The sequence below is a fragment of the Sinohyriopsis cumingii genome, chromosome 6, assembly GCF_028554795.1.
Source record: "Sinohyriopsis cumingii isolate HCF-2022 chromosome 6, ASM2855479v2, whole genome shotgun sequence".
NCBI classification, from domain to species: Eukaryota; Metazoa; Mollusca; class Bivalvia; order Unionida; family Unionidae; genus Sinohyriopsis; species Sinohyriopsis cumingii.
The window spans coordinates 64,014,532-64,041,528 of NC_142966.1; the positions used below are offsets into that span (position 1 = coordinate 64,014,532).

At 36.6% G+C, this 26,997-nt stretch overlaps 1 protein-coding gene across 1 annotated transcript in view; it reads left to right on the plus strand.

The window, feature by feature from the left end:
* Positions 1-26,997, plus strand: part of LOC149797085 (uncharacterized) — a 113,132-nt gene that overhangs the window by 75,365 nt on the left and 10,770 nt on the right. The window contains exon 2 of the mRNA XM_089961759.1: positions 25,430-25,587. Coding sequence (XP_089817885.1) covers positions 25,430-25,587 — 158 coding nt within the window. The remainder of the gene's footprint in view (positions 1-25,429; positions 25,588-26,997) is intronic.

A 26,997-nucleotide genomic window follows, 5' to 3' on the forward strand; every position in this document is an offset into this window, starting at 1 on the left:
CTGATGCGTGAAGATGACCCAAAGATCAGAACAGTCTTACAGCAGCTGTTTCCGCTGGCACCCGGCTTACCTCGGCAAGTCAATATCATTGGCAAATAACTAGGAAATATGTGCCTACAGAAAGTTATTCAGTGATATCATTCGCACGAAAGTGATGTCACTGCCATTGTTGTTAGCTTCACATCAGCACTTTGCATCATGGGGGAAAATGCGAAAGCTGGAGGGTGTTAGTTATATGTGGTCTTGCAAGCACCGGAAGTGTGACTGATTTCAGCTAAAGATATATTTTGAAAGAGTGGATGAAATGATACTAAATTTGTAAACATTTAAGTTGTAAATATTAGGATATTTCAACAACAACATAACATGTGTAAAAATATTAATTGTTGCTTATAAAAAAAGTCTCGAGTTTTTTGTCTATGACAACGGTACTAGGAATTCAATGGAACACCTGAGATTCTATCACTCTTCCCATCGTAAGCAGTTATATTACGCAGACTTTAAAAAACAAACTCCTGTAGTGGACCTTATTGTATCTAATTTCTGTAAGAATATGCGTAACTTCTGCCCCCGCAGACCCCTGGAATGCGTTTCTGGAGTTGGGAAATTCAAAAGGTAAGGCTTGGATGGCCCAAAATTTGTAGTTACACAACTGACCGTAATCTATACAGAGGGTCAGTATATAATTAAAACTTCATGTTGGCTGAGCCTTCCATGTTAAGAGATCTGCTTTTTATGCTCTGTCTAGCTGTCCATCTCAGTACATGTAAGCAACACACAGAGAGAGACATGGTTTGCACGAGAACTGTCCGTCGTTCTCACTCAGTCTAAATGGCAGAAAGAGAAAGTATGGCTTTCACACTTGTTGCCTGTTCCACTCAATCAAAATAGCACATGGAAGAATGGGGCTTGCATGTAACAGACTTACATGTAGGGCGGGGTTGAGGAAGCATAATTAATTTGTTCGGGGTGAGGAGGGGCAAACATCTAGTGGTAAGTTATTCTTATTTACGGATGTAAGCCAAGACCTGTTTAGAGGTGAAATTGGACGTGTCCATGCATCTGAGAGAGAGAGAGAGAGAGAGAGAGATTAATCATGTTTCCACCGCAACAGAGCTAATATTAGGTCTATAAAACAATTTTGACATCTGAGCATATTTTGCCTGTCACAAAAGTTCAACTTTATCCAATAGCAAAGTCTCGATGTCAAAGAATTCATGCATTTTCCTTGCGCTCCAAACGATCTTAGCAAACATCAACTTGCTTTGTGCAGAGTGTAGACTGGTGACGAATGTACATTCACTCTAACGTGTCTGTCGTACTCAGAATAAAGTCCTCCAAACTGATTGACATATCACACGTTCATGTCAAATGAGTTTGTGATATACCACACGACAATGTACACCCCTCTTTGACAGTATACCATGTATAATACCGTCTGAGGTACGTGACGTGATGTTAAATGTAGTCAGCTCCAAATCTCGTCTGCAGGCAGAACGTATACAATACTTGAATACTGTGGCCATCACTGACTCTTTCTACTTCATACTTTAAATTAGTTTTACAATCTTTATGGATATAGACGTGTGTTAAAAGTCACGTGGAAACAATCTTGAGGTAAGTACAATGGTAAAAGAGTAAAGAGACCGTGTTTTAGGTTCTGATGGGGGTCTTCCAATTGTCTGAAAAAGTACATTAACTAGCGTAAAAAAGTGATTCCAAATATTTCGAATAAAAGAGCATTCAACTTGCTGCACTTTATTAAAAGGAGATTTACATAATGAGATAGTTTTGCGTGCTTTCTTCCATAGAGGACTTCATATAAGAGCTTCGTGTAGCCATTGAGGTATGAAATTACGTTGTTTTGATGCTAATAACAGAGTATGGAAAGTGCATCAAATTCCGGGAATATAATTTACTCACTGCAGTCATCAAGGAAAGAAATCAAAAGTTCTAAGAGCCAATATAATTTTATTTAAAGACTGATCATTATTGGTAAAATACTCTTCCTGTTAATTAAAACAAACTACGCTTCAAGTCCTTATTTAAGAAATTGATATTTTCAACACTCTTTGATGATTGTTAGTTAATTGTGTGATATAAAGTATCAGTGCTATTTTCTTTGGGACTTAACGATTGAACTGCAATTTTTTTTTTTTACTGATATTGCTCTCGCATAATAAATTAACCACGTGATTTCCGTATTTTTTAAAATTAATATCATATCATTGTATATTGCACTGTTATAATAACACTACATGTACAAACAACGTCGTGAAATGATACATTTCAAATGGAATAATGTTTGAGGTATGAGCATTTACTATCAAGTCATTTCACCACTAAATTTATTGTGTTATTGACAATTAAAGATTTTCTTCGTCGCGTAAGACAAATTTTAAATTGATTATAATTCTAATTTTTATGAATTGACTGTGTTTTCGACAATCTGATTGGATGAAGACCATCACGTCATACTGATCTGGACATTTTTACACATCGATAAATTATGCGGACTACTTCTGGTTTCCTATTTCCATGTCATTTTATGTGAAGTTTGATCAATATCAACGCCTTAGACAAAACTAATAACAACAACAACAACAACAACAACCCATGATTTCCGATCAAAATGTTAAATCCCCAGATTAAAATCGTCTATTATAAATTAAAACAATGTAATTGCACAGACCTTTCTGCATTCCAACACCTTTCGTCGAAGAAGGCATTTGGCAGGCTTTACAAGCCTATCTTTAGAAATTATTGCATTTCGCATCGATAACATGTTCTAGCAGCCGTTATTAAAGGTCAGGGTCATTTTACGAACAAGGGATCTCACTAACAATCGACATGAGTTTGGTTTTGAACGTTTGAAATGCACAAAAAGCAAAAACAACGATTGCTATAACAACACCTGCCGTACGCAAGCATAATGTTAAAACATGAATAATATGGTTTAAATAGCATCAACCATTTTCTTTTAAATGAAAAATGATCCTAACAAGTTGATTACATAACTGGTATGACCCGCTGTTACACTCTGTCCTACATTACTACATAAAAATCGACCACTCCTGGCTAACGAAGATAGAGCTATATATGCTATCGCAATGAAGAGGCTAATGAAAGAAACTTCGAGCTACCTAAAAGTGAACGCTTTGTTAATGAAATCTACTGATATGATGACAGAAAGAAAGTAAATTGGAATTACAGATATTATAAGGTTTAAATGATCATGGTTGGGTATTTATCGATGTGTAAATTGTTAACTAATCACTCACAATGTTAACATAAAGTCATTCGGACTTTATTTACTTTGTGAGTAATTAGGTGAAGTTTACACATCGATAAATACCCAGCCATGATCATTTAATCCTAACATCTCTCCATTTAGTAATTTGAAATCTCGGGTATAAAACCGATTCTTCAGATTAGTAGACCGAGATCTCGATTACGTATTGATTAGTTGAAATCTCTGATTGCAGATTGCGATCTCAGCTTAGTAGTTTGAGGTATCTCTGATTAGCAAACTGAGATATCGGATTGCTAAATAATGTCAAGTGTGTTTGTTAGTAAACGAAAAAGTCAAAATCTATACACAAAAAAGCTAACACAAAATCACCGCTTTCTATTGCCATGATCAGCTGACTACATTTACTCATTACGTTGTGATCATATGACTGTTCGAATAGACATCGACAACTTACGTTGCGATCATGTGACTGTTCGAATAGATATCGACAACTAACACCTATGAACAATAACGAAATCTAATACGTGTAAAGTATCTGAATCGAAATGTCACGAAAGCAGATATCATCAGATTAACTAAAATGAAATATCACAAAAGTGTTAATGTCTGGTTATAGTGCATCTCTTTTATCTTCTAATGCTAAGTTTATTAGCATTTAAGTGGATGCGGAAATTCGGAACACTGTGTCTGCCATGCACCGATGGCTACTTAAACCGAACAACGCACTAATCATACTCCGTTTAAGAATTAGCAGGCAGCTCTGTTAATGATGAACGTGTAACTGGATTTGGGGACACGCACGAATAACTTTGAAGAACATGTACCAAGAGATAATAAAATCCCTTCTCGAAAGACGTTAGTAAACTTTTAACAGCCAAATATCATTTTCTGACTCCAATACTGAGCAGCTACTGTTTGGAACCATGCGGGAGGGTTAGCTGCTTCCATTAAAAGCTTATGTTGCCACCATTTTCCAAGAGCGCCTGTCGATATAACTGATTGCAAGTTCAATATCGAAATATTTTACTGGATTGCAAGCTTTGAATGCGAAATAAAAAGTATTCTTCCAAGATAAATCGCAAATTAATCCTGCTTAGCATACACACTTTTCTGTATGATCTGCTCTAAGGGTCATTGTTTAAATTTATAGCTTTTTGGCTGAGTTCTAATGATTTTAAAAAGACAATAAGGGAAAGGTTTTGCACAACTGAAGAGGTCAAAAGTTAAATCTCATTTTGAAATGTTTCATTTCTAATACAAACAAAATAAACGAACTGCAAACAACATTAAATAAAACAGAGCTACTTCTTTAGCCTGTCAGGACAATTACTCCCACTCCACCCCAACCCCCATGACCCCGTCCTTCCCTTAGCCGGACCGTAACATTAAATTTCTTCCTGAAATGATATGTAGATGTTCGTTAATTTTTACGTACGAAAAATGAACTATTAACAAAAAATCATTACTTTAGGAGCATGTTAAGCTCTGCTTCCAATTCTGTTTTGTTTTGTTTGTTTTTTTGTTTGTTTTTGTTCTTTGTTTGTGTTTCAATCTGCCCATCAAGTTTGCATCGGAATGATCTTTTAGTAGCCTCATCTATTCAGGAAGAAAGCAAAGGAGAAAATGAAGATTTTCTCGCTGATAAAATTGTTCAAGATTCTGAGGAAAAATAGTATATTTTACATAAACTTCTTTGAATTGTAAATTGCCCATTAAAGTTTTGTTTTTTTACCTGAAATTTCAAAACCAAACATCAACGGAAGGAGAAAACAACTGATGGTTTCATAGTGATTGCCGCCTGATTGATTAAAACTGACTGGCTTGCCATTTGTTGGCCTGTTCAAAGCCGGATATTTCCCGTTGCTCTTACGAAAAGATAGTGGGAGTATAATGAACAAGCGATTCTTAACAGTTATAAAAGCAGCACTCCACATACGATCAATTAACAGATTTACCGCCTGGTATCACGGCATCCGCTCAGAAGCCAAACAAATGGCAGGTTGTTAATAGAATCGTGGCAAATTACCGCTTGTGTAGGACTTGAACGTTTATTGATCCGAAGTCGCTGTCTATTTCGTGAAGTTTGATTACAAGTCCAAGTAGGCACACTTCGTCAGTCAGCGTAAAGTAGTACAACGTGTTTCAATCAAATTCCGCCACTTTCAAATGATAAAGTTATGGAGGATTTAAAACTGGGAATTAAATTACCATCGTAATTGCACGACACGCATAACACTACCAAAATTACGTACCAAACATTAAAAATTTTCTGTTTAGGGATGAGGAAAACAGAATAATTTGACAAAAAATATCAAACCCCACCCCAACACATCCGGCAAAGAATTCTTCTTGCCCAGATTTAAAGAAAAACAAAACGAATAACAAAATACTTTTAAGAAAAATAATATTAGTTGAAAAGTAACCGGATAAGGGAGACAATCCCATTTACTCTCCCCTACTCCCTTAGAATGTTGGGATATCAACCATTAAAGCCCCAATACCGCAGCTAAGTGCAAAAAGTTATGAATGCAAAATCATCTGAATAATCCTGAATATTGAAAGATGTTGGTCCTAAACATCGTTGGGTTCCATTGAAACGAGTTAATATCGGAGCGTCATCACAGTATCGGCTATTTTCTCCTTCGAACTGAAAAACCCGGCCATTGTTCAAATGTGTTCGAATTAATCCATTGTCCGTGTGTCAACCGATTACAGTCAAAATCTTAACACAAGAATTGATGACATCACTGTTGTAAACATAAGAAGCCAACAACACGTTATGTTGTAATTTTGCGTTTGATATGATGCAGTACTTGGCCTGGTACTTACGAGTATTTTTTCTTTAAAGGCATAATTGACGGAATTTATTTTGAACAAATCCGTGTCGTATGATTACCAATTAATATGGAAATTCGCAACAGCTTTGCTTGTCTTCAGCCCAAAATCGCCCTTCTAAGTATTCCATAGCCACAGTTGCTTGCCAATATTCGCCCGAGTCTTTTTTTATCTAATGCATGCTTTTTTCTTCTCAGATCCGTTTATAAACGCGGGTATGCCTCTATTAATTCGCTCTCGAATCAATTTGTCCTCTACGTGCGATTCTTGTTGCTTCGAATTAGACACTAACGGAATTTGTCTGATGCATCACATCACTACTTTTGGAGCACTCACGAGACAGATCGGAATTACGAGGTGACTTTTGTGACTGAATGCAGGGGTTGCGATTCTGAACTGAATATTTGAACGTTGTTTAAACACGAGATCTTGATTATTTCGAAGAACGGTTTATGTCAGATAACTTTTCTAACAAATCATTTCCATCCAAATTTTAATTAGACTGGAAGAACGGTGACATTTATGAAAAATAGCGGAATTGCGGCTTTAAACATTGACCAATCAGCACCTGCTACAGACCTACAGTCCTACGCATATCTGACCTCACGCCGTGTAAATAGCATTGGCGAGTCCTAGTATTTATTTGCGGATTCTGATAGAAAAAAAGGACATAAAAATTCTCGTTCACAATTAATATAGTTGTCATACAAATTGTTCATGCAACTTATTGCAGTTTTCTGGGTCCAAGCACTACACACATGTACTACTACTACAAATAGATAAATAGTGTAATTACTTACACTAATTCTCGAGATGACATTACTTTTACTGGTTTGTACGGATTTTGATTACTTAAACCTCACGCAATTATTAACCTTGGATGAGGTGAATGTGTATAGTTATCAACTGAGCATTGCATCCTATTGGACCTAAGGTCATATGGCGCAGAGGGCCAGAATGTGTATAGTTATCAAGTGAGCACTGCAATCTATTGGACCTAAGGTCATATGGCGCAGAGGGCCAGAATGTGTATAGTTATCAACTGAGCACTGCAACCTATTGGACCTAAGGTCATATGGCGCAGAGGGCCAGAGTGTGTATAGTTATCAACTGAGCATTGCAACCTATTGGACCTAAGGTCATATGGCGCAGAGGGCCAATATTTTTCAATACTCGATCTATAACGTATTGATTATATACTTAAAACAAGCATATTAATCATTTTCTTTTGATAAAGGAAGCACACAGTTGAAACCAGAAAATATATCAACGTTTTATTGAATGTTTACACGCAGTTCATTTAAAGAACGAAACTGAACACCGCGCAGTAGTGTCTCATTGTTGTTGTCATGGTGGCGGATACATTCGAAAGCGCAGTGTGCGTCATGATTTTTGTCAGGGTACTGTGGTCCATCAATCGTTTATAAATATCTCAAAAAAATACATGAATTCATTTTCAGGTCGCTTTTGTTGAATTATATTCCAAGTATAGGATGAAATAATGCTATTCAGAGTGGAGAAAAGTATACTTTTTAACGAAAGAGAAGTTGCTGAATGACAAATTTTATTTTATGAACGGTCAGTTTGACCCCCATCTCTCTCTCTCTCTCTCTCTTTCTCTCTCTCTCACTCTCTCTCTCTCTCTCTAACCGTAGTACTAGCCGTCTATTATAAATATTTTATAAATCATGTTCAATTAGAACTTCATTAATTCCAATGAATAATTTAAAAACAAATAATTCTTCACACGTAACCGCAATTCTGATCATGGAGTCATACAAACAGATACATAACAAGAATTATGTTGTGGTTGTTGTTGTGGTAGGGTTTAACGCCATTTTTCAGCACAAGATAGGCTATACATGGCGGCCAGTATAATTGGTGGAGGAATAACCCTGGAAAACCCCGGAAAGAACCACCGACCCACGAGAACATACTGGCAGTCTTTCTCACGTACCAACGTTAGCAGAGCCTGAGACTCGAACTCACGCAGACAGAGGTGAGATGGCAGTGATCCGTAAAAGTCAGCGCTTTAGACCACTCGGCCACTCGGGGCCCCAACAAGAATTATAATATGTATGTATGTATGTATGTATGTATGTATGTATGTATGTATGTATATATTATTTGTTTACCTAAACTCTATTTATACACATGTTCGCTTGACCTTCAAAGTAATAGCATATGAAGCACTCCAACGAATAAAACAAGTCTATATGTAAACCTTGAACTTATAAGGATATTGTTGGCAACGTATGATCATGGACAAAAGTTATTTATGTAAATATTCTATTTACAAATAACCATTATCTTAAAATACAACCCACCATCATGGACAAAAGTTAAACACACAACTGTTTTGGCGATTCAGCTTGCTTTGATAAAGTGACAATGCCATTTCAATTGCATGACGCCATTTAAGCTCTGATGTCAAGACTATGTTTGATCATGACTATCGCAAATCACAATACGTTATGTCAGCCAATGAAAATGCGTCTTCCATGATAATCATACAATACTTACGTTTTTGAGGAACCACTTTCTGCATTTTAAAACTAAACCAATCTACATACATATATATAGAGAAAACATCCGTCTATAAACACGTAAATGCATACACATACATACATACATACATACATACATACATACATACATACATACATACATACATACATACATACATACATACATACATACATACATACGTATATACATACATACATAGACATAGAAGCGCTTTCAATATGTCTCGTTGGTGGTTAAAGGCATTGTCTCATGCAGGTTTAGACAGATAAATCCACGTTCCTCTCAAGAGCATCAATCAAGGTGTTCTTTTTTCATCGACGATGCTTCTGGCTATGTGCGAGGTTCTAATTTAGTAACTGTTTAGGGATTATGTTGTCCTTCATTCATAATAAGTGTCTTTACTGTTAAAGACTTTTCGGAGCTAGACGATTGCCTGCACGTGGTTGTTTTGTCTTGTCTTCAAACTGTCCAGGTAGAGGACGAAAGGTGCATTTTCAAGTACATCTTTATCTAAGAATGCCGATCATAGTGGCGAGCTTCTGACTGTTAATGACTTTTGTCTGTGGCTTGCTGTTACTGAGGTCACATTTTCTCGCATGATTGTTCCCTTCGTCTGCATTGCGCTCTAGTTCCAATCCAAATTGTTCTAATGGTGAAAGGTCGTCAGTAGAATTCTTGTTGGGTAGTAATATTGCTGGGTTAACGGTTACTTAGTGTAAAGACTAGTTCAAGAAATATATTTTCAATAGCTTTTGTCAGTTCCCATTCTATGAGAATTCCAAAGAACATTCGTGACTCTACCTTAATCCAATTTCAGTGTCAAATAATTGTGTTCTCTGATCTTAAACTCTCATATTCGTTAAGAAATTGACATACACATTTCTCATAATGTTAACTTTTGTTTCTGGTATGCCATAATTAATTATAATGTGACAGCGAGATGTTTGTGAATACTGTATCAGTACAGACTTGAGATCAATGAATTTGGTGATTTTGTATTTACTTATTATTTGATGCAGTGAGAGTATTTGGTTTCTGCGTCATCGACCTGGACGGAATCCTTCAGGTTTTGTCAGTGTATTGTCTGTTGGTGTTCGTATTTGGAGTTCGAGGATGCTCCTGACATCATTAACTGGGTTGATATGGGTATGCTGAGAAGCAAGACTATGGAGAAGACCTTGCCGATAATTTATAGTAAGGTGATACCTTTCATGTTCTAACAATAATTTTTGTCTCCTTTCTAGGGGATGAGTAGGTTTTTACCTTTTCTCTAGTCCTATGGTGGTTCCTTCGTCGTCGTCCAGATACTAACAATCACATGGTGTAGCCAATCAAGAACAGCTGAGACACAATCACGATAGAGTTCTATTTTGATGTTGTCCATTCCTGGTCCTTACCTTTCTTGCTGCTTTTTCTATCTCTCGTAGTTGTAATTCATTAAAGTCAATTTCAATATATTCAGTTTAACTTTGCTGTTCTTCATATTGTTGTTCTTATGTGTCTCTATTCAGTAATTCATAAACAAATATTCTGCCGGAGTTTGATTTCTGCTTGCCTAATATCATCATTCTGATTCTGTGTATTTCTTTCTTTTTTTCTTCCTTTTTTTGTTTTGATATTTTTTTTTCCTGCTTCCCCAGGGATGCAGCCTTATCTCCAAGTTTTGGCCGCTTGGTCAAATTTCTTGTACTCACTTTTTCATTTCTTCACACGATGGATGTTGATCTTTTACATTCATGGCTTATTTTATCATCTATAACAACCCAATGGTCCTTCCAGGCATCACTCATCAACCTTTGACATACCAAAGCCCATGCTATCGCAGCTATTTATTGACTGATTGGTTAGATTCCTCACACTTAGCATTTGTATTGTTTACGGCATCAAGGTCTTTTAGGGCTTTAAACTATTTGTTAATTTCATTTTGAATTCATGTTGTATGGTTGATCATTATAAGATGATCCGCTTATTTTCAAGCTAGCAGGGATTTATTTAATTTGTCCTGGATGATCTTTATTTTGACAATGACTAGCATGTAGCAATTATATATATCTATCCCTCTGTACGATCTGACGTCTTGTGGTTGATAGTCTCCATTTCCCTCTGATAACGGTGTGGCATGTATGGTTAAGGATGATTCCATGTGGAGAATTAAATGTTGTTATGTGGAAGTTCTTGTGAGGAAATATGATTCCTCCAAGAATGAGGATTCGAGCAGTGCGTGTCTCTAGCAGCCTTGTACAACTGAAGTTTTTGGTGTTTCGTCACTCACCGTACTACTCTGTAATGGTGTCAGTTACTCTTTCTTTGCCCCAGCTTTTTCATTAAAGTCTCAAAGCATAAGTCACGCGACATGCGCTGGTACATTAAATAGCTAAGCATACAGATTGTTGAGAAAAGTTTCATTTTCTTCTACTGGTGCATCTTGGGTTGGTGCCAATAATAATAATAATAATAATAATAATGAGGACTTTGTATAGCGCCAAATCTTTAGAAGCTCTAAGCACTTTACAACATTAGACAACAACTATAAGATAATAAAACATATATAATGATATGATTACAAATACAGACACGATGAAATTAGAAAACATAGAAAAAAACATGCTGAGAATATTTAAGGTAGGAAACATTATTAGGTCCTTTAGTTTGTTCTTGCTGTCGAAATAAGTGAGTTATGAGAGCACTCTTGAATGGGATCACTGTGTCTTTGTGTCTAAGTTCAGTGGGCATTCATTCCACGTTGCTGGGCCCTTGTATGCAAAAGAACGCTGTCCCTATGACTTTGTTTTCATAGTGGGAATAATGAGTGCACGATTGTCAGAAGAGGAGCTTAAGTATCTTGCTGGTGTGTACACATGGGTGAGGTCGGATAGGTAAGTTGGACTAGAGTCCGTCAGTGAAACGTAGCACAGAGAACACATTTTGTATTCGATTCTGGATCGAATGGATAGCCAGTGTAGGGTATAGAGCAGCGGGGAGGTGTGCTCTGATCGTGGTACTCTAAGTATGATCCGAGTAGCTATGTTTTGAACGTTTTGAAGTTTCTGGAGTAGATATTGAAATGAACCAGACATAATTGAGTTCCAATAGTCCAGTCTTGAAAGTACTAATGAAAACACAAATGTTTTAGTGGCATCAACTGAAAGATATTTGGGAATGGAGCGTCTCAGCTCAAGATATGCAGCCTTGCACATGCTCATGACATGTTGCTGCAATGTGAGAGTACTGTCCAGAGTAACACCTAGGTTTCGTACTTATTGTGTGAATTTAATGTTGGTGTTCTGATATTTATTGTTTGAGGTAAAGGATGTGAATGAGAAAGTCTTTCTGTGATAATCAGAATGGCTTTAGTTTTATCATCATTCATCTACAGCTTGTTACATGTCATCCATGACTGCACATCAGACATGCACCTTTCTACACCTTGGATGATGGTAGCATCAACTTCAGTTGGGTGGCTAGATATGTATATTTGGGTGTCATCAGCGTACAATTGATGAGACACTGTATGATGACCTATGACACTTGAGAGCGGCTGAGTGTATAGAATTAAGATAACAGGTCCAAGAACAGACCCCTGTGGAACACCACAACATAGATCATCTGAGCTGGAGTGTATTCCATTTGCAGAAACGGTGAAGTAATATATCATGTTCTATTGTGTCAAATGCTGCAGACAAATCAAGGAGGGTGAGGACTGTAATCTTTCCACTATCCAAAGCAGAGAGAATGTCATTAACTACTTTTAGAAGAGTAGTTTCAATACTGTGGCAAGGGAGATATGCAGATTGTACATTGCTAAAAAGATTGTCTGAAATCAGATGAGATACAAGTTGGGATAGAACAACCTTTTCTAAGATTTTTTATATGAATGGGAGATTAGAAACTGGGCGGTAGTTCTTTAAATCGTTATGGTTTATTGTTGGTTTCTTCAGCAGAGACTTTACAATGGCAGTTTTGAAAAATGATGGGAATTCCCCTGATGAAAGAGAGGTATTAATAACATCAGTTAGTGAAGGCAATACTGGATCTAAGCACTCAAGCAGCAGTGATGTTGAATTGGATCAAGTTCACATGACTTTCGTGCACTCTTCATCAGGATTGTACGTACGAAATCCATAGAGACAGGTTCAAATGCTGCTAATGGTTGCCGCTCAAATTCTGTATCCCAAATGTATGGTGACGACGAGTCAGTTGAAATTGTGATGTCAAGCTTATCTCTAATGGTTTGTACTTTGTCACGGAAGAAATTTGCAAACATGTCCGGAAGGTCGACTGGAGAGAAGGTAGTTGGAAGTTGTGTAGATTTGTTCCTTGACATTAGCTTGTTAGTAATCTCGAAGAGCTCTTTGCAGCTGCAACTTTCCATGATCTTAGCTGTGTAGTGGGCTAATTTCGCTGCATGGACTATATTTGTGATATTCTTCTTAGCAACTTCATAGATTTCAATACAACAGTGCCCGTGCGTTTGCATGGAGTAAAACGGAGAGGACATTGAGGAGTCTTTCATCAGCAAAAGCATAGCCTATGAATTCCTTAGAGTTAGCCTCAGAGCACAAACAACACACATTATGTATATGAGCTCTCAATTTATCTTGACATAATGACATCCCATCCATTTTATTCATATATATATATATATATATATATATATATATATATATATATATATAGATATAGATATATATATATATATATATATATATATATATATATATATATATATATATATATATATATATATATATATATATATACCCGGCATAAAGGGAGCAGGATGCCGGGTATATATATATATATATATATATATATATATATATATATATATATATATATATATATATATATATATATATATATATATCCGGCATCCTGCTCCCCTTATTCCAACTATATCACTATATCAATTATATTATTCTCAAGTGATGTAAAACATTTTATTCATTTTCCCTTCTGTATTCACCACTTTACAGAAGGTATGTACATTCCAGGTGGCGTCTCTGCGTGTGCTTTTGGTGTAGTTCAGGTTCTTGATCCAAGACATTGATCCGGCCTTCGTCGATTCATCAACGCCTTTAGTTTCCCTTGGAGTTTGGCTAGTGGTTATCAAGGTAGCTCTATAGAGCTGTGGCTTCTGTTTGGTGTGATTCTTTCTTAATTTTTCTGTTTTAGTTTTCAGAACAAGTTTTTTCGCCCTCTAGCTTGGGCTCCGTGGCCTCGAGTACATTTATTAATCCCAGGCATAACATGTTTATTTTGTGTGATGCAACAAAATATGAAGAGAGGGGTTCTCTTGTTGACGGTTGGCCAGTTGAATTATGGAACTCTCATATGCATTTTTTGCCGTCGGGGCTCTTGTATATTTTCTGAGTAAGGATGTAGTCATGTCATTTCTATTTACTCATAGTTGGGGACTGGAATTTGTATAATTTCTTGTGGCTCCAGTCTGTTCCGCGCTCCACTGCCTTTTAGTCTTGAGCTCAAGGTACACAGTTTATCCGTGTTGTTGCGAAAAGGCACTTCGGGAGTCTTGATGGTGGGAGACTACCATACTGTGCTAGGCTCGTCCCATACACCCTGTCGTAAAACAACACACCTAGATTTCGCTGTCAGGAACTCTATATCTATTTTCTGTACTGACACTACAATGCAGTAATCTCTATTAACTGACGTTCCCTCCTTAACATAAAATGGAAACAGTATAAACAGTTATTGAGTTTTATGATTTTAATTTTACATTAATACCATATTTATTCTACACTTTCTGGAAGAATCAATTTAAAGTTGAGTTATACATGATGGGGCTTTTCTATATTCTTTTATAGAAACTGTTTCTTTCTTTCAAATTAGATATATCAATGATATAATTATTTTTCCAGGGAAGTCACCGGTTAAAGAGATCCATCAAAAGCCATTGTTGTCTAAAGAACGGTTGACAATACTAATAAATGACAATGGAATCTTAATCCATTAGCGAATTACACAGATCATTTGCTTTCTTGTCTATCCACAATGTATGATAATGCTATGTAAATATAGCCATGCTGGTGAATCTGTCCGTCTCAAAATCTTTATTGTACATATTTTTGTCTAATGCACCACAAGCCCACACATATTCTCAACTATCCATGTGGTATAGAAGACATTATGAGCTCTTTACCGGTCACATCCTAAATAACTTGCCATGTTGCAGTTGTCTTACTTTAATTTTAATTCTTTTAATTTATCATTCTCTCTCTCTCTCTCTCTCTCTCTCTCTCTCACACACACACTCTTTCTCTCTCTCTTTCCCTCCACACACACACACACACACATACCAACACCAACACCCCTCACACACACACACACACACACACACACACACACACACACACACACATATATATATATATATATATATATATATATATATATATATATATATATATATATATATATATATATATATATATATATATATATATATATATATATATATATATATGTGTGTGTGTGTGTGTGTGTGTGTGTGTTTGTGTGTGTGCGCGCGCGCGTGTGTGTGTGTGTTTTTTTTGGTTGTGTGTGTGTATGTGTAGTGACTTTGGAAAATCTCATTGCAAAAGAACAGGGCCAGGTGTTCTTGCATTCCAAAATATGATGCTATAGACAAGAGTCAAACACGGGACTTTTCACCCAATCCTTGCATGAGCCTAAGATGGCATTAACGGCATCGTCAGTCTTTTTACCTTTCTACACCAGTCGAGGCATTTTCTAAATCTCGGACGACATACGATAGTGCAGGCATATGATCAATCGTGATTTCATTGGATAGGTTGCTTTCAACATTGTCATAATATACATCCTGTCGCGTCAGAGATACACATATACCTGTGACATCACCATATTCATTTTGATGCGTCACAGATAAACACATACTATAATGTCATCATTTTCATCACAAATACATGCCTCATGGATTTTACACATTCTGATAATGAATACTCTTTGCCTTTTTGAATTTATTTTTGTAAGCTATTGAGTAGCCATATCGTATCGATTCTAGAGCAGAGAATATTCGACGGAGATTCACATCTACAACTGAACCGAAACAAACATAATTATCAATATATCTTCTAATGTACTTGGACTGATTGATAACACTGGACAACAAATTTTTACAAAAGTCATGTTACTGAAATAAAATTAGTCAATTCTTATCAATTTTTATGTGCTGAACACGAATATGACAGTCAAATTGCAAAATTGGCTCTAGTTTTTTTGTAATCTGCAAGAAATTAATGTTTACATAACGAAATGCATTCCAATAGTAAAAGGTCAACTGTAATAGCCTACCTATAAAAAATCAAGTCATTGACTACATCTTAGATTTCTTCGCCTGTCTCTTGTACAGCTGTTCGGGAGCATCTCTGAGGAGTGTCCAGCAGTAGTCAGCCAGTATTGTAGTGGACCATTTTCCCTGGTATCTTTGTTCCATTGTTGCGATATCTTGATGAAAACGTTCGCCGTGTTCATCACTAACAATACCACAGTTGCTAGGAAAGAAATCCAAATGGGAATGAAGGAAGTGAATCTTTAGAGACATATTGCAGCCAAGTTTCTTATACTTCATCAACATGTCTTCTACTAGTTCCTTATAGTTTTCTGCCCTAACATTTCCGAGGAAGTTTGTAGAAACTAGGCGAAAAGCATTCCATGCTTGTTTCGCGTCACCTTCCAGCAAGTTGTTGAACCGGTCATCTTTGAAAAGCTCTCGAATCTGAGGACCCACAAAAACTCCCTCTTTAATCTTTGCTTCGCTGAGTCGAGGGAATTTTTCATGCAGGTATCGGAATGCTGGCAAAGTCCGGTCAATGGCTTTCACGAAGTTCTTCATCAAACCTAGTTTGATGTGAAGGGGTGGTAGCAAGATTTTCTGAGCCTCAACCAGAGCTGGGTGTTGGATATTCTTCTCTCCAATGGCTACATTCTGCCTGCGAGTCCATTCCTTCCTCATGTAGTGCATTTCCCTTGCTCGGTTATCCCACTCGCATAAGAAACACATGTATTTTGTATATCCTTGCTGCAGTCCCATTAAAAGGGCAACTACCTTCAAATCACCACAGAGGTGCCAGCTGTACTTGTTATACTCAATGGAATTCAGTAGCTGCCTTAAGTTATCGTATGTCTCTTTCATGTGGACAGCATACGCTACTGGAATAGATGGAAGAATGTTTCCATTGTGCAAAAGCACAGCCTTGAGACTCAGTTTCGAAGAGTCCACAAATAGTCTCCATTCTTGTGGGTCATGAGCGATTTTTAAAGCATTCATGAGGCCCTCAATATCGGAACAGAATATCAGATTACTTTCCTTTCTGAAGAAAGGCTCCAATTGCTGGTGGCGCTTTCGATATGCAGTAATTGTGACATCTTCTTCTAGAAGATTCCATTGTTGGAGTCTTGATCCTAGCAATTCTGCCTTGTTCTTTGATAAGTCCAAATCACGAATCAGGTCATTTAGTTCTTCCTGTGTTATTCTGTGTGGGGTTGATGATGCACCACAGTGAAAATCTGGATCACTGCATGCTGATAGACCAGGAGAAGAACAGGTCGACTCACCTTTGTCTTCGTCAGATGAATCAAGAGAATATTCTGCTGGAGGTTCTGGAATAGGAAGTCCCTCACCATGTGGAACTGGTCTCAATGCAGACGGAATGTTTGGGTAGACTATTCTCGACTTCTTTCGCTTCGTTATTCCGCCGGAAAGAGGAGGAACCAAGCAGAAGTAACAGTCATTTAGGTGGTTGCTTGGCTCTCTCCACACCATTGGGACTGCAAACGGCATTGATGACCTTTTGCAATTCAACCACTGTGAAAGCTGTGTTGTACATGTAGCACAGCATATATGCGGAGCCCAAGGCTTGTCTTGGTCACCAACCTTGCATCCGAAGTAAAGATGATATGCCTTCTTCACTTGAGAATTGATACTTTTCTTCTGGTTGGCAAATGTCACTTCCCCACAAATATAGCAAAATTTGTCCGCGGTATTAACACACTTTCGAGGCATTACTGTTCTTTATTGTACGTAAATGGATAAAATAATAAGTTTTATGTAACAGTAGCTTGAACTGTCTCGCACAACGTCTAAAATATTTTAAATGCTGAACCTATCTGATTGGGCTTTATATAGTACACTGCTTACGTCAGCTTCAGCAGCCGCCTGGCATTAGTATAATAGGCCTACACATGTATAGTACACTGCTGACGTCAACTTACTTCAGCAGCCGCATGGCATTAGTATTGCATTGCATCAGAAAATGATGCAATCAACTGTGGATGATGTGAGCATGATGGTATTATGCAATGTTACATCATTATTCCGGATGTTGCTGCAGTCCTACTGGAGAAATTTACACAGTGAAACATAGAAAATGAGGTATATGAATATCTTCAAAACGAGAGCCAATACAAATTTTTCACGGTTATATTCGTGTTCGGCACACCAAAATACTACAGATTAGGGCCTTTTCAAGTCGGTAATGATTTCACTGTTGACCAGTGTAACAATTACACCAATTGTTTTAAAATTGCAAAAATGAATTTCTTTTTGGATTTCAATTAAGGAAAAGTTCGTTATATGCCAAACAGAGAAAAATGTAGTCTGATGGTGTGATGAAATTAGACCGATTATCATATATAACACTATAACTTTACTAAGGTAGCACGAGACATATATCATTACACAAAAGACAATATATCACCTGAAAAGAATTTAATTTGCATGATTAACTCGATATATCGCCATTTTACTTTGCGCGTACATCAAGTATAAACATCGCAGACAAAGCAGAAATTGATAATTTTCACGTTCGGCGTTTTCAAATATCAAAACGCAGGCTTCAGCGCTGAATTGTTTCGTGCAAGTATCTAATCCACACCTAACAGGGCAATTTGTTTCTTTGGTCGCAGGTGCAACGTCTCTACTACTTTTGTTCCCTTTAGACTACTTCTGGGATGTAATAAGGTAACAGTCAATGTAGCATGATGCTTTAAACCTTTGGCCACTAACACGTAAAGCTTCTATTTTAATATTATTTAAAAATAATACATTTGCAATCAGACTTAATATTGTTGGTTTTGTCTACATTAAAGCATGAAAATATACTTACCTTGATGAAGTTGATACATTTGATAAAGGTTATAAATAAGATGTCCAAAACTTATTACAGTATAATGTGTGTGTATATATATATATATATATATATATATATATATATATATATATATATATGCACACACGCAAGCATGCACGTACGCAAATACATACATACATACATACATACATACAGCCAGCCAGCCAGCCATACATACATACATCCAGCCAGCCAGCCATACATACATACAGACATATATATATATATATATATATATATATATATATATATATATATATATATATATATATATATATACACGAAACAGTGGCTCGGTTTTGGGATATTATGTGTAATGGGAGCAATTTGTTCATTTGAATTGCTTTCATTTTGGAAAGTCCATTACACATTATATGTAAACACAGTTTGAAATTCGGACACTATAATTATGCAAATTATTTTGATAGTAACACTGGAACAGTAAGAGCAGGTGCTCTGCCATTGGCTTTGCACACCTTTGGCTGAATGTGGTGCTCTACAGTTTTGTATTAGGCATAGGGTTCGATTTTTAAAGAAAAAGAATTTCCCATTTTCCTGACTGTTTATACTGGCTATTTAAAATCGATATTGTACATTATAGGTATCGTTTAACGAAATTTTAATTCCCTTCATTTTTGGTGTATGATTGCTTGGTTTAGTATTTTGTATAGTGAATACAGGCACTAGTTCAGACGTGTACCTATTAAAGACAAAACTGCCAGCTCTGCTTGGACATTTACTTTTACTGGACTTTATAGGTAACCTGTTGGGGAAAAAAAGCTGATAACGGTTTTAAATTTACATCGATTTTTTAATTCATTCACTGCATTTTCAGAATTTGGCATTGTCTGGCAAAATTCATTTTCTGTTTTAATTACTGCTCAAAATAGTGTACTTTAGACTAGTTCAGACTGACTTTTAGAGCACTTGCAAACCGTCATTTTGGTTAGATGTGTGCTTAAATCATGTATAATTTCCAGAAGTACGATATTCTAAGAAATTTCAGCTTCAGTCTCAATACATGAAAGCGACACAGATGTATGCCAGCATCATCTACACTGTGCATGCTGGAAATTCAAACATCTTCACCATTCACTCTGTCAAAACTTCACAGTATCTGTAGAACGGCCCCATAACAGGTTGCTGACCATTCTGTTGCTTTCCTTGCATCATGCCACGCATGTCCGTATATCAGTATATTGGAAATCACAATAGATTGTTTACATTGTTTCGCGACTGCCCGAGGGTACAAGGCCCCTCGGATTTTCCACTTTTCTTCTCGAAGTGTTGTACATTGTAGCAAACTATATTTCATTATGTCTCATCAGAAGAGTCGTAAAATCATGTCATGCCATTGTCCGAATTTACTATTGTGAGAGGAATTATTATTTTTATGACTGGTATACTGTTTTCCTAACTAATATATGATAATAGTTCATCCAGCGTTCAGTTCTCGAGCACTCAAATAGCCAGATGGTTAGAACGCGTGATACATGGTTGTAATACAAAGTGATTGCATATTATACTCTTTGCGAGGTTCTCCTCATATTTCACCGGATAAATCAATTCATATTTACAGACACTTCCATGGTCGAAAACCTCAGCAAAACTATTGATATGACATGCCAGTTCAGACATAGCTTAAACTGAACCTACCAAGAGTGAAGGTGATTTAAGGCGTTGTTAAGGAGCCACGTTGACTCAGCGACTAACGTGACATATGACCAAAAGGGCTCGGGTTTGTATCCTGTCCAGACAAAACCGGGACAGGAGATCTCGCATGTCTCTGTACAGCACATGTATTCCAATTGCCTTAATGTACGTTCCATATCATAGGAGCGATTAATGGCAGTGTGAATGAATGCATAGTTCAAGGAGTATTTGAAAAATTAAGATTATTTGTCAGAAATCTTTGTTTTGTTTATTCAATAAATTTAATGCCTATCTACAGACAAAATAACGTTTGTCAATGGTCTTCAGATGTGCATACAGGATTCCTAACATCTGCAGATATATAGGTAAATGACAGTGTCGTAGAAGGACGAACAATTCTGCAACTGAGCAAAGGACACATTGTAAAATCTGGACGATCTTAAGGTACTCTCTGATATGAAGGCCTATTTGCATACAGTTTACGGATGAAAGTCTCAGTCAGGTCTTACAATTCATGCTGTACTTTCATCGCTTTAAATATGGTCGCTGATCCGTTGAAGATGTTCCACCTTCTTGAAGTTATTTTTGCGTTCGATGAGCGAGAAGTGGCTTATCTAAACGGGGGTGGGGGTGTGATAAAGATGAAGGATACATATTGAAATATAGTTGATTTATCACAGACATAAATTCGTCAGCTGTTCCAAATATGTCCAAGAACCATTAGAAGTTCAGAAACGTTTGCGCGTCCAGCATCTGTTGATGGCTGGTTAAATTCATAGTTGGCTTGAATGTGCCAAACAGCTCCTCGCCAAATACTGATAAGAAACTGTAATTTTATTGAGAAGGAGACATGTAATAAAACAATGGTTTACGTTTTTGTACCCGACTCCAGAAAAAAAATTATATTTTTTGGATCGGAGAAAACGATTTGAGGTCGACACAGCTGGACTGTTAAAAGAGACTTATGCGCGTTATTTCTCGATGCAAAAGGTCTGGCCGTTAAGGTACCTGTGCCTGACTCTGCTAGTGTCACAGGACATTCATTTGGCCTACAAAGTGCTGACGGAAGTTGTGGAGCACTACCGAACGATTTGAAAGTTGGAAGTGCAGTTATCCAGCGTATGAGCAACATGCGAAAAATTGAATACAAAATGTCATTTACTAAGTGGATAATCCGTCTCAGAAAATGTGTACAGATGCAAGTGGAATACATCGAGGGGATGCACTGTCGTGCTTTCCACCAATAAAGAATTTAGCAGTACAACGAAGACATATTGATAAAAAAAAATTTAAAGACGCATAGTATTTTCTTTCTATATTACTGTTAAACATATATATCAAGAATATTCAAAGAGCCTCAAAACATTCTTTTTTCGGGAAAAGTGTCCGTTATGGAGAGGTTGAACATGAAAGTGTAACTAAGAGCAGGGATTATTAAATTTAGACATTTATGAGCAATTGTCATTTACTGTCTATAACCGCTAAGACAAATTTCTCTGTATTATTTTATGAACTTTGTGTATGTTATGTACATATCATGTACATGCTACAGCGATTAGTGGTCACAGCTGCAATAAAACCTTGTCTTAGCTGGCACTTTTGTTTAAAGATACCTGCTTGTAAAGCCATACTTTAAGAGTTCCTATCCTAAACTTTGCTTTTATATTCCACCTTTGATAAAGGACAAGATGACAATGTATTTATGTCCCTAGGGTGTCCTTTATACACGATATTCACTAATTGTTTGTTAAAATCGTTCATGAGAGATATATTCAACTTAATGAATATTTTGATGAACGCTTGAAGTGCTATAGGAGTCATATAGCATACAAGGTACTGAGGTCCTTAATTGGGACCGTCGCGAGGGAAATTCGTTTGTCGTAGAATAACTGTGGGCATGTTTATAATGGCTGGAAGTCTGTCTAATTCGTTCAGTAGGGAATTTAATGGAAAGTTCTAAAAATCCACAATTATTTAGTACGATGATGGTTTCATGACAAGACGGTCACACATAGGACCTCATTAGGTTTCAAAGAGTCTTTAATCAGATCAAACTCTGCAATAATTCGTTCCCGTGAGAATCTATGAGAACGACTTGAAGCTGGCTGCTAGACACTACACGTAATTAAGTCCATAAAAAAACATATTATTCAGCATTAAAAACTCAATCACCAGTGGCCTTTTCAAGGACTCCGAACTCTGTCTATATCAACTATCAACTTACAGGATATCGACATAAGGGATTTGGAACATTCGAAATACGCTAGCTTTACAACCTTTTGTAAGACACAAACTAGAGCATAATCGATGGCTCACCATTGCAAATACCCACGCGTTTTTTAAATTAATCATTACTCCCACACTCCACGCACACCTCGATATCCACTTACCAATACCACAGACAGTGAATAGGGATTATAATAAAAAAAATAATGTCGCGTCTTCCAGCATGTTTTGTTTTTGTATTTGCAAATGTCTCTGTTATTGAAGTCTTTGTTTCTGTTTACCTTTGACACCCTCAAAGGACAAACTTTTCAGGATTCAATGTGTTCTCTCGAAGTGTCAGATCATTATGTGATGCACCGGAAGTCATTTCAATGGACATTTTTGCGCTTGTGTCAGAGAATAAATGTCCATCCAAATGGATTTACTCCTGGGGAAAACTTCTCCCGTGGCAACTTTTCTCTTTCTCTGAGTAAAATTTCCCCCAATTATTAAAGAGCCGTTTATTTTCAGAAGGACAAAAGCTAATTCAGAGTAATTTTCTCCAATATATTAAAATATAAATCGATTTCCCAGTTCAGCCGCCCGCCCCCAACCCACCCCAAAAAATAAATAAATAAGACTAACCACAAAGAATCAGACACATGGCTGTTGCGTAAACTTCTCTTGGAAATTCTTTTCTAGGATAACTTTTTCCTGGAGAAGCCAACACCCTGGGGTCTATTTAACCGAAAGGAAAAATCTATCTTAGACTTTTTCCCTCACTTAAGACTTTCATAGATTTATTTTTATGCCCATGTAGCAAACTAAGGGCTGTACAATGTTTAGGAGATTTTGTCCAACACTAAAATATTTTACAAAGTACATGTATTACTGTTTGTTGTCATTGATTATGACAGCTGGTTAATAAATTTCACGGGAAACTTGGGGAGTTGAGATGTGGACTATATTGACACGTTAATAAAAATTGACACTTCAATTAAAAAAAAAGGTTTGCGTGGTAGGAATTATGCTAGGTTATGTGTGTGTGTGTGTGTGTGTTGGGTGGATAATAATAGAGCGATTTTTCTCCCAGTGGAAACAGACTCATGTCTAGATCTTTCCCCTGTGGAAAAATGACTAGATTTGATGGGGTCCATGGAAGGGTATGTGGAGTGGTTGGGAGGTGCGTTACTCCAGAGTCATTCTGGGGAAGTTGGATTTGAGGATACGCTACTCTGTATTTTAACATTAAAAATGTCTGATTACACCTTAAATGACTATTGTCTTGGCAAGATCTCTACATAATGACATGTTATTAGATTGGAAACATATTCAATTCATCGCGTGTCCTGTATTGTCAGAACTCACTTTGTTTCTTGAGCTGGTTAGATCTTTATTTTTTTAAGCAGTTAAATAGCTTTTATTTATGTCTTATACTATAATACGGCACCGACTTATTTGCAAACAAGATTTATAATTTTATCATATCGAATTATTTTACTAAAAAACAAGTTCATTTGGCTATTTTGAAAAAACATATACGGTCTATTAACGGATAATAGGATGATGTATTTTTTATGACAATTGCTTAAAATTATGTCAAAAAAGTATTCATTACAATTCCAATTATTATTTATTTCCATTAAACGTCATTTAGGTGCCCGAGAGCATATCAGATTCAGTATTAAATATTCAAACAATGACCGAAATAAAAGTCTGTTTCTTTGCTTTGAGCGACATCTTCAGTATACAGTTGAAGCAGCTTTTTTAGGGTTTTCAAGAAGCTCTTACGACAGATTAAAATCTACGATTTGTTTTCATAGCCACGCTATTTTGATCGATTCATGGTAACTATGAGACGCATAAGACGCTATCCCTATGAGCCTTACGCTGTGTTGACTTAAACTGTCTTTGTCATCTGCAATTGTGCAGGATATTTTGATCGGAAACCACCACAAAGAAACATAAAGAAAGCAGTTTTTGCATGTGATCAGTCATTAAATAATGATTCTTCTTTTAGAAAGTCCTGATTTCGATAAGATATTCAAAACACTGTTTCATGTCATAAAGCAGTGAAAGAATGCCAGAAAGTCACTATTAATTAATACCCTGCCTGCCATAGCTATATCGGCAGCATGTGTATGGGGGGGGGGGGGGGGGGAGGGGAAGGAGTTACATTAGCAAAAACATTTTGACAAACGCATAATATAGTTAACTGAAACATAACAAGATTACTTTGGAGAAACCAAGGTAGATATGGTTAACTTTGGGACTTGTTAGTTGGAAACGTAATAATAATAATAATAATAATAATAATAATGTCATGGGTATGCAAGAAAGACATTTCCCTGGAAAATTAAAACCCCACCATTGTGTGATATAAGTACCTCATGCATGCACCGGTTTAATTCCCGGCGGTTGAGGAAATGCTCGTAAGTGGGTGGGATCGCATTTGAAGATGTCCTTATCGTGCTTTATTTCCTCTTGTCCAAAATGGAAAACAAAAAGAAACATCTATTGCGATCCAAGTTAGTATTAGGACGCCCGTAAATTATATCAAAGAGTAAGAACGTATTTGTAGGAAGAGGCACCATTTACAAATAAGATAGTATTTGACAAGTATTATATACATTGCAAAACAAATTCGGTGCACTCTCGCTACATTAATTTTCCTTTTCCAGAAAAAAGACTGCGTTAATAGTTATTGCAATATACGTGCGGATCTATTGCATATGTTTCATACAATAGTTACTTTTACGCTACTTTTTAACTCATTTTTCAGCTTGCAAATCTGGTCCAGATTTTGAAACTGTGAAGTGTCCGCAGTATGTTGACACGGATCCCCTGTATTGTATAGAGATCCATCAGCTCTGCGACCGAAGGGTGAACTGTCCTTATGGCGAAGACGAAGATCAGACCATGTGCATGTTTCATCGAGCGGTAATCATCCGGGTCTTTTTCTCGACACCATCCCCAATACTAATCTACACATCAATTTAAAGATAATCACTGCACATGTCCGATGCAGTATATACACACGAGCAGGAACATTCGATATCCAACTTCAGAGATCCTACAGATATCACAAGTTCCATTTTGATATGTAGATGAGGTTGCAAGTTGTTCCTTCAGTAGTAAGATCTTAAGACAAAGCAGATATGAATTGGGTCCTCGTGTTTGAAACCAATCAGTGCTTATCTGGGCGAAGCGCTAAAGTTAGCTATAACAATAATCTGTTAGAATGAGATATATATAATTTGACTACCTTTAACTTTTTTTTTAACTTGTGAGTTAATATGTGAATTAATTGTTTGCTACGAACAATACCAAAACGAACGTGAATCTTTTCACTCCTTGCTGACACACACTCATTATATATCTTTGTCATGTTTTGGCAAATAGTGAGAAACAGAGATAATGTCAGTGAAAAGATCTCATTTTCTTATTCTTAAGGTTTAACCTTCATTTTCAGGGTTAAAGTATTAAAACGGGCAAATAAAATACTACATTACAATTAACAGTGCATTTAAATGCAATTATACGTATTTACGTGAATTTCTTATATTAATGATGAGATAGAGTAGCTATGTGTATTACCAAATATGTGCCATGAATGCGCCACGATAGATTCGTGTAAAACTTCACCTTATGATATTATGATACACCGTGAAACCTCATCTGTATACCAATATTAAATAAATGACACTTTACCGAATAGCTATGGCGTTTGCAGTCCTACTATAGTTTAGACTCAATTTACGAGTAAACAAAATCATATTTTTCAATAGTCATCTCCCTTTCTGGAAAGGAATAAGCTTTTTAACGTACTAGCATTTCTTCAACTAAGCAAACCTTCGGTATCGTAGTCTTAAGTATTTCACGATATGACCGCTAGGTGCAAAGCCTTTTGTCTTTTCAAATACCTTTTTTATTCACCAATCTGGCTAAGAATACAGTATTAGTGGTATATCGTGATAATTAATAATAAAACAAAATGTCACCATGGTCGCAGTGGAAATTTAACTCTGAGGATATTAAAACGTGTTTCAAAAATGTCACTATGGTCATAATGGAGAATATAATATTAAAACAACATCTACTGGTTAGCACATCTACCAAATGATCATGAGCCACATCTGCTGCCCTACACACAACACTAATATCCATCACACACTGACTAGCAGGTCCACTTACTGACCAACACACCATTTTAGTGACCAGAACACATATTAAAAGGAGCGTAAAGTAGGAAGCAGAGTAAGATAGAGTGCTCATACATGCAGATGCTTTTATTCTATCATCAATGAAAGTGTAACGGACTACGTGTTTTTTTGTAAAATTGAACCCATA